At 42.3% G+C, this 13255-nt stretch overlaps 1 protein-coding gene across 1 annotated transcript; it reads right to left on the bottom strand.

Annotated features, from left to right (window-relative positions):
* Positions 1-7306: 7306 nt before the first annotated feature.
* Positions 7307-11957, bottom strand: LOC120860371 (major allergen Equ c 1-like). The gene is made up of 7 exons (XM_040236173.1): positions 11794-11957; positions 11255-11391; positions 10441-10514; positions 9213-9317; positions 8751-8852; positions 8506-8555; positions 7307-7571 (listed from the first exon to the last, which is right to left on the bottom strand). The coding sequence occupies exons 1-6, from the start codon at positions 11884-11886 to the stop codon at positions 8518-8520; spliced, it is 549 nt and encodes a 182-aa protein (XP_040092107.1). The 5' UTR covers positions 11887-11957; the 3' UTR covers positions 7307-7571; positions 8506-8517.
* Between the last annotated feature and the right edge of the window lie 1298 nt (positions 11958-13255).

Here is a 13255-nt window from a genome sequence, read left to right as displayed (position 1 = left end):
CTGGACTGGAAGAAACACAAGCTGGAATCAAGATTGCTGGGAGAAATATCAATAACCTCAGATATGCAGATGATACCACCCTTATGGCAGAAAGTGAAGAGGAACTAAAGAGCCTCTTGATGAAAGTAAAAGAGGAGAGTGAAAAAGTTGGCTTAAAGCTCAACATTCAGAAAACGAAGATCATGGCATCTGGTCCCATCACTTCATGGCAAATAGATGGGGGAACAGTGGAAACAGTGTCAGACTTTATTTTGGAGGCTCCAAAATCACTGCAGATGGTGACTGCAGCCATGAAATTAAAAGACTCTTACTCCTTGGAAGGAAAGTTATGACCAACCTAGACAGCATATTCAAAAGCAGAGACATTACTTTGCCAACTAAGGTCTGTCTAGTCAAGGCTATGGTTTTTCCTGTGGTCATGTATGGATGTGAGAGTTGGACTGTAAAGAAAGCTGAGTACCGAAGAACTGATGCTTTTGAACTGTGGTGTTGGATAAAACTCTTGAGAGTCCCTTGGACTGCAAGAAGATCCAACCAGTCTGTCCTTAAGCAATCAGTCCTGAATATTCATTGGAAGGACTGATGTTGAAGCTGAAACTCCAATACTTTGGACATCTGATGCGAAGAACTGACTCATTGGAAAAGACCCTGAAGATGAGAAAGATTGAAGGCAGGAGGAGAAGGGGACGACAGAGGATGAGAGGGTTGGATGGCATCATCAACTCAATGGACATGAGTTTGAGTAAACTCCAGGAGTTGGTGATGGACAGAGAGGCCTGTCATACTGCAGTCCACGGGGTCGCAAAGAGTCTGACACGACTGAGCAACTGAACTGAACTGACACATTTTGAAACCAACAAAACAACTCATCTGAAATGCTAATTTTTAAGAACAGCAGCTAGTATCCTGATTGGCCCACCTCCAGGAGCAAACAGTTTCAACTCAAGTTCTGTCCTGGGACAAGAGAATCAAGTGACAAAGTCTTCTAAGCCAAGAATAGAGATTTATAGTCTTCATCATTGTCCCTGAAACTCCAAAATAACCTCAGGGTGTCCTGGTTTGATGTTTACTCTGGAAGTTAATTTGATATTTATCTAAATTTCCTCTATTCAGGTTGAAGGTGTTCATAATATTTGAAGGGGTGTGGTAACAGGACAACTTAAAATATCTCCTTAATCCACAATCCAATAATTTCAAGCCTATTTTATTGAAAGCCTTCTGAGGGGTTCCATTTGACAAACTTGTTTATTTAGAAGAAAATGCAGTACAAATAACTATAGTAAATAATAGTCAGGGGAAAGACCATGATGTAGAAAAGGGAGTCAGCAGACATTTCCTAAAAGAGCCAGATAGCAAATATTTTAGACTTTATAGGCCAAGATTCAAAATTGAAGATATTATGTATTATAGATATTACTATAATAGAGAAAATGTATTTCCACATTTTCTGATACAATTAAAAATATAATATTGAGTATAGTTTTGAAAAACCATGTATCGATTAATAAGAAGAATGAAATTCTGTTTTGGAATAATATTTTGCTTAAGTGGGCTTAAAAATGATTGTTTCTAATATTACATCAATTGCAAATGTTCTTGCCTCATGGGTTATATACAAAGAGGCACTGAACTGAATTTGGCCAATGGGCCATAGTTTGCCAAACTTTGGTATAGAAAATATGATATCAATGGTTTAAGTATTTCTGGAGATTCTGGATAAAGAATGAGGAGTAAGAAAAGAGAGAGAAGTGTAAGGATTGGAAGAGATACATTGACATGCAGATAATATAATCATATATAAGTACCTATAAAACCAACAGAATCCACAGTGTTAGGACTAATTTTATTACACCTAATGAAAATTTTCATCAAGGTTGCTAGAGAGATCTTCTTACAAAAATCAGTAACATCTCTCTATACCGGCAAAAACTCATGATAATAACTAATGGTTGAAAAAACAAAACAGATAAACAAAAAAAACTGTGAAATATCAATCAATAGATAGGAATTAACAACCAAAAATACACCAGACAATCACTGAGAAGGGTACTTTAAAACTCTAAGACGAGACTTGAAAGCTGATCTGAATAAATTTATAGATACCAGGCTTACTTGGTTTTGGCCCAGGGATCCCCATGTCAGACTTCTGACCTCCAAAATGGTAAGGAAATAAACTTGTGCTGTTTGAAGCCACTAAATTTGTGGTTATTTGTTGCAGCAGAAACAGGAAACGAATGTAGGACCCATTTCTCCTGTCCAGCTGCATGCCAAGAACGCATGCACGTATGCTAAATCGCTTCAGTCACGTCCAGCTCTGTACGACCCCATGGACAGCAGCCCACCAGGCTCCTTTGTCCATGGGATTCTCTAGGCAGGAATACTGGAGTGGGTTGCCGTTCCCTTCTCCACAGAATAGAGCTTCCCAATTGTATCTTTGATATAGCAGCAAAGTTTCCTAACTCTGTTAGTTTTCCTAACATAAATGTTTAACTCTTGGAAGGAGGTGGCACATATGATCTACTGTGCAATCCTACCTCGTGCTACCTGCATTTGGCATATTATTCTCTGCTGCTTTTTGCAGTGGACTTATTGCCCTTCCTTGAAGTGAAGTTGCTCAGTCATATCTGACTCTTTGTGACCCCATGGACGGTAGCCTACCAGGTTCCTACATCCATGGGATTTTCCAGACAAGAATAATGGAGTGGGGTGCCATTTCCTTCTCCAGGAGATCTTCCTGACCCAGGGATTGAACCTGGGTCTCCCACATTGTAGGCAGACGCTTTATCGTTTGTGCTACCAGGGAAGTCCACTGCCCCTCCTTAAATCAACTCAATGTGTTACAGGACCTGGGAGCAAGTTTATGCACACTGAGGTGGTAGGAGGGTGATACAGAAAAAATAAAAACACAGTTTAGGATTTAAATATCATGATGGAAAATCCTTGATGGAACGTGGCTGTGTGGCTGGCCTCCATCCCTGAGCAAAATGGACAAGGAAGCAATGTAGCTCCCCCTGACAGCTGACTCTGATTTGGGCTGGGACCTGGGACCCTTTGCTGCAGTGCTTGCACCTGGACAAACGAACGCCTCCCCTAGTAACAGAATACAAAGAAACCATATGAAGCTAAAAACATAGCTGCAGGCATGCACAGTCAGGGTAAATATAAACAGTAAGATACAAAAGGCCACAAAAGCCTGCTGCTTCTAAGTGCTAAGAGCCAAAGCAGGGTACACAGAGCCACCAAAGGGGTAAGTGAACCATCTAAGCCACCCCTCTTACTCGAGCCCCGGACCCCCCCCCTGTTGTTATCCTTGGTAAGGAGCTAGTTCACCCTCCCTCCAGGAGTGAACTAGGGCACCAGTTCCTTGTTCTCACTCCCTCCTGCAGCATGGGTCCCCATAAAGCCTTGCCAGAAGTCCTTGTGGGGCTTTTTATAAATTTCTATTGAATAAGAGTCCAAGGACATAAACCAGTAACAATTCCACCATAATTTTCATTTGATCCCTGATTTCAGTAGATGTTCTAGAAAAATAAAAACTAGTTCAGTGTTTTGAGACATCCCTGGTGGGACTCCATGCTCCCAATGCGGGGGGCCTAGGTTGGATCCCCAGTCAGGAAACTAGATTCACATGCTGCAACTAAGAGTTCATATGCCGCAACTAAGAACCGGCACAGCTAAATAAAGAAACATTTTTTAAAAAAACACACACAACAACAACAAACACCTCAGTGTCTTTCTCACTGTGTGTCTTGTGGGTGAAATGATACACAACTGATTTGGGTTCATTAGCCGGATGATAGAATAGGAAGTGCCAGCCCACATAACCCCACAGATACACCTATTTTAACAACCACTCATGGGCGAGAATACCTTTATGAGAGTTCAGAAGTACAACAGAGAGGTTCCAGCATCCACACTGAGCAACATAACTGAAGAAAGTAAGAACGGTTTCACTTTCCCTGTGTCTCCTGTCTCCCATGATGGCATCTCTGGGAGCTTGTTTAACAGTAGCAGGCTCTGATTTAGCAGTCTCAAGCCCCACCCCCAGACCCACTAAATCAGAGCCTGCTAATGTTTAACACGATCTGCAAGTGATTCGTATACACATGATAAGATGTGGTTATTAAAAAATAAAAGATTTTATGATTAGAAATAAATATATAGGAAATGGTAAGATACCCAGATTTGTATTAAAATATTCCAGCAAAAGAAAATTGGCAAAGAGAGCTAGAAAGTATCAATAGATTGGTAAAATAATAATTACTGAAGTAGAATGGTTGTTTATGGGGGGTTCATTGTTCTAATATTTTTACTTTTTTTTATGTGTTTGAAAGTTTCCATAATAAAATATTTAAAATCAAAAAAAAAAAAAAGAAGCCCTGTGTGATCATACTTATAGGAATCCGTAAATAATGTATTGCACTGTTCTGTGTGTTATTTAAAAGTTATATAAATGGTGTCATACCGCACATATCATTCAGTAACTGGCTTTTTTCACCTTTCAATTTGCTTTTGAGCTCTAACAGTGCTAATATAGATCTAGTACATTCCTTTTTACATGTTGAAGAACATTCACATTTACGTTGCTGATAAGGAAATCTTTTATGAACTTATGAAATTAATTTTAGTTTAATAACAAGATCCAACCAGTCCATTCTGAAGATCAGTCCTGGGATTTCTTTGGAAGGAATGGTGCTAAAGCTGAAACTCCAGTGCTTTGGCCACCTCATGCAAAGAGTTGACTCATTGGAAAAGACTCTGATGCTGGGAGGGATTGGGGGCAGGAAGAGAAGGGGACGACCGAGGATAAGATGGCTGGATGGCATCACGGACTTGATGGACGTGAGTCTGAGTGAACTCCGGGAGTTGGTGATGGACAGGGAGGCCTGGCGTGCTGCGATTCATGGGGTCGCAAAGAGTCGGACACGACTGAGTGACTGAACTGAACTGAACCCATACTGAAATGAAGCAGGACCCTATGGTCCTTGCCCCCGCCCCATGTCCTCTGCCTACCTTTCATCTGTGGAAAGCTTTAGTCAAAGAATACGTTTCATCAGAGAAATGAGAACATGCAGAAACAAAGGAGGACGGTCAAATGAGACCAAATAATGATAATGCAGTCATTAAGCATATTCAGTGACCTTTAGTTCCTTCTCAAGGACTACAGATAATATTTGGAGCTATATCCTGTGAGCTGTCTTTTAGATACTAAAACCCCCACTAGACTGGAGAATTACAGGATGACCAGACTGTAGCTGTGACATAAGCTGCCACAATTTCAAGAACTGACCTCAAAGAAATAGAAACAAACCCATCCTGGAACTGAAGATTAACTGTACTTAAAACGATAATCAAGATGACACTGGTCAGACCACCGATGACAAATATGAAGATAACTGTCAGAGCTGACTGTGTTGTTTCTGCATGTAGACCTCTCCTTCAACCTAGAAAAGCTCTTTCCCCACCGGTTGTCAGTAGGGGATGGGTGGGAGTGTCAGCCTTTGGATGGATGTCCACCCTCTCCTTCCCGCACAATTGCCGGCATATGAATAAAGCCTGTTCTGGCCTCTTTACCCACATCTTCCCCGTGATTTCTATCTTTTCGTTTCTTTGGAAACAGCTTGCTCTGTTTCTGATCTGCAGACATCTTCACTCCTTGCTTTTAAATGTCTTTAACATTTCGTGCCTTATTTGCATATTATTTAGGGCTGAGGGTCAGGTTTTAGTGTGAGCTCATCTGTCTTCTTGATCTGGGAACCCCTGAGAGTCATTTTATGCTTCCCCATCAGCTGTAGTTTCTGGACATGTGGCACGATACAGCCATCCCTCATCACCCACATGGCCCTCTTGGGCATTGATTACTATTGTTGTCAATGTTCTTAGCATTCCCAAGGATATGCTAGGCCACACCCTTCTGTCTCTTAAAGGCCTGCTTTTAAAAATGAGTGATCCCAGCATGAATGGTTGGATTTCTCCATAGACTTTTGTCATAATTCAGCAAACCAGACTAAGCACTTAAGTAAAGACTAATAAGCCTGAACCTAAGACATTCTCCTGACCTGAAGGCAGAGTAATATGGGGAGAGTCAGAGACCTAGAAAGCCTTCTTTGTTCATATAAATCTTAAGTCCATAAGGAGTGAGTCATTTTTTTCACACAACAGCTGCTACCCACACCCTGCTCTGCCACAACACTCATGTGTGACTCTTACATCGTTTTCATTATTGGCTGATGTTGGCAAAGGGTTACAACTGAAGGAGGATATTTAATGTCCCTTCCTCCAAAGCCTGTAAGGTCCCCAAAGAAGAGACCGATAACATTTAGCCTCACTGATGCCTCCTGACCATACTAAGTATAGAATGCTGAAGATAAGTATTGATCACATTTCACGGAATCTCACTTAACATGTTCACAGTAAATAAAAGCAGTGATTGAAAGTTTTCCAAGAGTATGAAAAGACACTGACCAAGAGAAAAATAAATGATATATGATACAACTTATGTGTGTAATCTAAAATATGGCACAAATGAACCTGTCTGTGAAACAGAAATGGAATCATAAACATAGAAAACAGACCTGTGGTTGCCAAGTGGGATAAGTGATGAGGGAGGGATAGAATGGGAGTTTGGGATTAGCAGATGTAAGCTATTATATACAGAATGGATAAATGTCTTAATTATAGCACAGGGAGCTATAGTGAATATCCTGTGATAAACCATAATGGAAAAGAATATAAAAGAGAATGTGTATATATATATATATATATATGACTGAATCACTTTGCTGTACAGCAGAAATTAACACTGTAAATCAACTATACTTCAAATAAGTTTTTTTAAATGAAGAATTTGAAATTAATAGCAACTTACAATGATAATTTTCAACTTAGATATCATAAATGTGTTTCTACAAAATAAAAGCATTTGCCATACCAGAAAAAGAAAGAAAGGACACTGACAATCTCAGAGGATGGATGAGTTAGAGAAGCTGGGTTGTAAAGCCATATCCTAAAACATGTTGAACTGGTGTCAGCCCCACCAGCAACTCTCTCTCAGTACCCCCACTGAAAAAGAGAATTCTAGGATGGAGCAATTTCTAGGGCAAGTCTTACAGTTTATCAGGTCACTGAGAAATGGGCAACTCAAAAGATAAGTAGCACTCATCAGGACAGAGAATTACTGCAGACGAGGGAAAATCCTGAATCTCAGGGAAGGTTCTGAGAGGCTAGGGGAAGATTCTGGTCACAAGGCCTCATTTTCTTCCTGTCACCCCATGTCCCTCACATAAATGAAGAATAACCACATGACTGCAAAGCAAATCATTTATTGAACAGGTTGAGGAAGGTCTTATTGATGGTCCTGTTGTCCTAATGGGGCAAAGGGGATCAGAAATCTGGAGGAAACTTTGATTCTCAGTGAGCTGCTAAGTCTTCCTAGATAATTAGGGAATATTCTGAAGATGCAGAGACGGTGCCTTCCAGTGCAATAGTGATGGAATTTAGGTCGCAGCACTTGTCATAAGATGATGTGGGAACCATGGAAGAGAAGATTCTGGAGCACAAATGAGGTGGCACTAAATAAGCAAATGAGAATGAGAACACAAAAGCTTACTAAGTGCTTCTCAGACTGAACTGAGGACGAAGAGAATTTCTATTACTAAAAATACATTGAAGAAATAGTCATCAATCTGCATTCTAACCCATGCTATTTGCCAGAAAAGGGGGAGGGGGAGTGTTAATGATTCTTTTCCTGTTTTTCTCCTATTGTTGATCCCGTCTTAACCTGCCCCAGAGCCTATGAAACAAAGAGTGGAAGCAATGAAGGATGCTAGGCTTATTTCTGCCATCCTCAGCACTGGAAGTTTTAAAGTATTTTTGACAAATTGGCAAAAGCCATAGCAATATTTTATTAAATGCTGACTTTATGTAAGCCATAGTTGCTAAGACGTTCACCTACATTATCTGAATGAAGCTACACAATAAATCTGAGGCAGGAAACAGATAAGGAAACTTGTCAAGAGTCTATTTTCCAGGTTGGAAGACAACTGGAAGCTCAGACAGCTCTATTCCCATATTACAAGTTAAGAATATGCAGAGATTGAAGGAAGAAATTCTTTCCATATATTGGAGGGTGAGATGGGCTTTTAGGATTAGAGATGAACCACAAACACAGAATGTATTTGAATATCATACTCACATTCTTTTCCCATTTAAAACTGTAATCCTTACTGATTTTTTCCCACATTATCAATTACTGAGCCCTTTTCTCCAGCATTATATTCACACAGTAATTCTGTAAGGTAGACGTCATTTCCCTTTTAACTGCTATATGATTTGCTTAAAAAGCTCATGGCAGGGGTAGATCCTGAACCCAGGTCCTCCAACTCCAGATTTCAAGCTCTTCCTACCAAATTATTTTTATTGTGATTTTTCAATCTTCTACTGTAATCCCCTAATGCTTAGGAAGGTACTGAACCCTGGGCCACCCCCGTCTCCAGCAGCGCTCACCAAACTGCAGCCCTAGGCCACTCCATTCCCTCGCGCCTGGAGGCAGCGATCTGTAGAGGCAGAGAAGAGCACATTCAAACACCAACCCCAGTCTATTTCCCAGAACGAAACCAGATGATTTTCCAGGTTAGGACAAAGGGGACTGAATGGGGGTATTAACTTCTCTTGGATTTCTCCCTTCAGTAACATTCCTACTCAGCAACACCGGACTTCAGGCAGAGAAAGCCAGAGATAGCTCAACTTACCCACTTGGGTCAGGTCAATAACGTTTTCCTTAGCAATCCCATACTTTTGGCAAATTTCCACAAACTCGTTCTTGAGTTCTGGACTCGTATCTGGTTCTCGGGCTGTGGGAAGAGTAAGAGGAGCTGCTTTGTCCTGTTTCCTGGTGATGGAGGCTCATGAGAGGGGTGGGTCTCTGGCCGAGTGGGAAAGTGAATGGCACTGATTACGTGCTTAGGCACAAGTCTCAGGGATGGAAAAGAGTCTTTCTTTAGGAAAGACACCTTTAGGATATCTTTCTGGCACAGTGAGAGAGTCGTCATCTTCCCATCACTGAGCCCGAGAGATTTTACCAAAGGGGAGCATCTGTCTTTAATGAGGAGAGAGGTCCCAGGGTATGACTGGCAAGTCCACTCTGTCTCCAGGCTTCCTTCCTTCCCTGGCCTCCCCACCCCAAGAGGAGCACCAGCATGAAAATACTCTACCGTAGAGCTCTAGCAGTTGGAATGAGTCGCTGAAATTCTCGAGATAAAAAATAATATGGTGACTGTAGTTCACCTGAAGTATGCGAAATTTATTTTGTCCATCATCTGTGGAGAAAACAGAACACGGCTCAGAAGTTCTCTGGTCTGTGGGAAAGAAGTGAAACCCTTTTACCTGTTCTCTCCCACAAAACAAATCCTGGAAGAAATAGAGAGTGATGTCTACTGCCTTCCATCTGCATCTCTCTGGGCTTCAAGATGCAATTTCTAAGCAGCACTGATGGAGTGACCATTAGGGGTAGAAAAATTCAGCCACAGCAATAACTTCCCCTCTACTATGACACCTTGGACCCACCACCTCCCTCAGCCATCTCTGCCAAATGTCTTCTCTATAAGCCCCATTGGCCTTATATACCCAGTGCTATAACCTGAATGATATGCTCTGGCAATGGCTATCAGATATCATCAGAAAGTGGGCCATGGAACTACCCTGGCGGTCAAGTGGATAAGATTCCACCTGCCAATTCAGGGGATCAGGTTCAATCCTTGGGTTCAAGAAGATCCCACATGCTTTGGGGAAACTAAGATCGTATACTCTAGAGCCCACATGCCCCAGCTACTGAGCCCACATGGTGCAATTACTGAGCCCCTGAGCCCTAGAGACCATGATCCTCAACAAGAGAGAAGGCACCACAATGAGAAGCCATGGGATTCTCCAGACAAGAATACTGGAGCGGGTTGCCATGCTCCCCTCCAAGGGATCTTCCTAACCCAGAGATCAAACCCAAGTCTCCTGCATTGCAGGCGGAATCTTTGCCCAACGAGAAGCCTGCTCATCACAAGTAGAGAATAGCTCCTGGTTGCTAAATCTAGAAAAAATCCAAAGGCAACAATGAAGACTCAGTGCAGCCAAAATAAATAAATAATTTTTTTAAAGTGGGCAAGGAATGTGAAACTGTCCTTCCAATTTACTTTTTTATTTGCCAACTTCCTTTTGTTGTAGGAAATACATATGACCAAGTTTTTTTCTCTGTCTAATGGTATTGTGTGCCAGGCACTGGCTTTGACACACACATTTCTCCCAAATTCAGGATACTGACTATTAGATGGCCATATTAGATTACCTAAACAAATATATAAGGAACTTATCAAATCCTGAAGACATTGGAGTAAATTCCTTGCAGCTGGAAGTAGAATTTAGAAAGATTTTTTAATTTTTTAACATACTTACACATAACAGTATATACGCCATCCTCTCCTGTGCTGTCACAAGTCAAAGGAAGCTCAGTACACATTCCGTTTACCCTGTAAAACAAAATGAGCTGATGCCCAAGAGATCCTGAAGCGATTGGCTCCCTCACACTCTACCTGTAACTTGAGTTTCCCATTTCATTGATTAGCTGTTGAACATTTTGGATATAGTTTCCAAAGCGCTTTTATTTACATTATATCACTTCATTTGGTACTTTGAGAATGAGTCCACTACTTCTATCCCTATGCCTCTATCACCTCTTCCCACTCTTACTGTTATGACAGCTACTCGTCTAGAGAATTAGCTGGGTTCTGACCATGTGCCAGTCTCTCAGATAGTGCCTTACAAACATCACCTTGCTTGGTCCTCACAAAAAGACACGAGAGAGAATTATATCATCCTTTTTTACTCCAGAGAAGGCTGAGGAAGAAAGAGGTGAATTTTCCTGGTGACACAAAGAGAATCAGAACTGGATCGGCAGTTGATTCTGAATCCTGTGCTCTTAACCTGTGCTGTCTTTCCAGACTACTAATGATCTGATACCTCTCTACCCCTTACCTCCTCTGTTCCCACTGAAACATATTCCTGTCCCAATTCTTATCTCTGAAATCTAGCAAAGTCACAGGTTCAGGTTCCTCAATCCTTGGGTCAGTGCCAAGGATTTTATCAAGGATGGGCCCTGATTTTAGTAAAGGCCCAGAATATATGCGTGTTCACGCATGTGTGTGTAAAGCTCCAACACCATATTCAGACTTCTGTTTTTCCTTTCCCAAGCAAAAAAATACACACTTACTTTGTATGCATTTTAATGAACAAAGAAGAGTTTTCCATGAGACTGATGTGCTCCACAAAAAACCTCATGCTACCATTTTCTGCTATCTTTTCCCTGTTGTCTGAGGCCAAGAGAATGGAAAACCACTCCCCTGTAATCTGCAATAAATCAATAAAATGATTGGGTGAGAAAAGAGGAAAGGAATACAACATGAACCCTTGTCTCCTTGAACCCTGTCCTCTGGGCCAGGACTCCCATCATGATGATGTGAAGACGAAATTAGACTCAGGTCGATCGGCACTGTTCCTCCAGTAAGTTGGAGGTTCCCTAAGTGTTGTCACCTTTTAACATGGCACCACTGCCCTTTCTTAGACCCAGATCTGAAGCCTCTATTATGTCAAGGACCGCCTCTCCTCCCAGGGGGCCCCTCTGCTTCAGAATCTTCCAAAATGCCCTCCAAAATCCAGTCACTGTGCTCCACTGCCCTTGAGTGCGTGTGGGGCTTCCCTCATAGCTCAGCTGGTAAAGACTCTGCCTGCAATTTGCTCCCCTGCCCTTACCCTTGGAATATCGAAGTTGCTTCTCACAACATCAGAGTTTCCCTCCTGGGCACAGACTAGGGTCAGCCCCAGACACAGCAGCAGCAGCTTCATCTTGGCAGGAGACAGCGCTGTTTTCTCTACTGTCACTGAGAGTGAGTCTCTTCCTGGTGGTGGCTTGGCTCCCCAGGGCCTCTCCTTTTATATCCACTCAGGGTCCAGTTTACTGTCCACAAGGCACCATCTCTCCTCCTCCCACATTGTGACATGGGCTGTTATTCCCTGGGGCGAGGCCAAGGACTGTTCCTGACCTTCTGAAATTTGGCAACTTCATCTCTTTTCGATCTACTTAGTGACCTTAAACTCCTCAAAACACATACTCTAGAAAAATAGTGGAGGCTTGAAAGGGCTGCCTTGTGGAACCAGATTTAACTGTGGATCTGGCTTAGAATCCAAAATCCAGTTACATGTGGCAGAAATGGAGTCTAACCAAGGTAGGGACTCTGTGTCTCAATGGAATTTGGTGAGTCACTTCATTTTGATAGCCTCAGAAACAAAGAAACTGTCTCTGCCAAAGATGATAGTAGCTATCACAAAGCATTAACACAGAGTTGGTTAAAATGGGGTTGGATAAAATATTAACAAAGTCTTTAAAGTATGGTGTCTGGTATTCAGTACATTTAAATTCCTTTTCCTTTTTCTCTGAACTCAACCCTTGTAGTCTTTCCTTTCCACACAATGAGTAAGGAAGTGTGTAATCACTGTGTATACCTCACCATTCTTAGGTCCCATAAGATAAATAGAGAAGTACAAGATGCCATCCTTCCTTTAAACAAGTTTCAATGAAGGTGGGGAAATGCTTCCTGTACTCAATGAGAACTTAATCCTACAAGCATGAAAATAACTCAACTGAATGGGACCAAGTCCAGACCATTGTTGGTCGTCAGCAAAGGGGTGATGGTAGGAGGTCGTATCATGCAGATAGTGCCTAAGGGGATTTCCCTAGTGGTCCAGTGCTTAAGAATCTGCCTTCCAATGCAGGGGATTCGGTTCGACCTCTGGTCGGGAAACTAAGATCCCATATGCCACAGAGCAACTAAGCCCATGAGCGACAGCTACTGAGTCCATGTGCCTTAACCACAGGGCGGCAACTAAGACCAGATGCAGCCAAAGATAAACTTTTTTTTTTTTTTTTTTAAGAAAGGGCCTCTTCGACTGGCAGAGCGATGCCTGCAACATCAGCTGCTGTGTGGGTCTGTGCCTGGTGCCCGGCAAGCTGCAGAAGCAGCGCAGCACCAACGTCAAGAACTGCCGCCACCCCCCGCCCTCCACCTCCCGTGCGAGGACTTCTTTGACGGCCTAGGGCCAGTCAGTGTGAGGAAGCTGGCGTTCAGGATCAAGGTGGCGAACAAAGGCAGCAGTCTCAAGCGGGACACGCTGCTGGGGAAGAAGGAGCTGCCCCTGACCTCCACCGCTGCCCTTC

The sequence above is a fragment of the Oryx dammah genome, unplaced genomic scaffold, assembly GCF_014754425.2.
Source record: "Oryx dammah isolate SB20612 unplaced genomic scaffold, SCBI_Odam_1.1 HiC_scaffold_11057, whole genome shotgun sequence".
NCBI lineage: Eukaryota > Metazoa > Chordata > Mammalia > Artiodactyla > Bovidae > Oryx > Oryx dammah.
The sequence above is the reverse complement of the archived record's forward strand: the minus strand, read 5'-3'. Positions and strand labels throughout refer to the sequence as shown.

Bases quoted from the DNA above. Each gene is read 5' to 3' on its own strand.
- LOC120860371 (XM_040236173.1), bottom strand. From the start codon at position 11,886: ATGAAGCTGCTGCTGCTGTGTCTGGGGCTGACCCTAGTCTGTGCCCAG. The intron at 11,392-11,793 runs GTAAGGGCAGGG...GATTTATTGCAG, and splicing joins GCAACTTCGATATTCCAAGG to ATTACAGGGGAGTGGTTTTC. The intron at 10,515-11,254 runs GTAAGTGTGTAT...TTTGTTTTACAG, and splicing joins TTCATTAAAATGCATACAAA to GGTAAACGGAATGTGTACTG.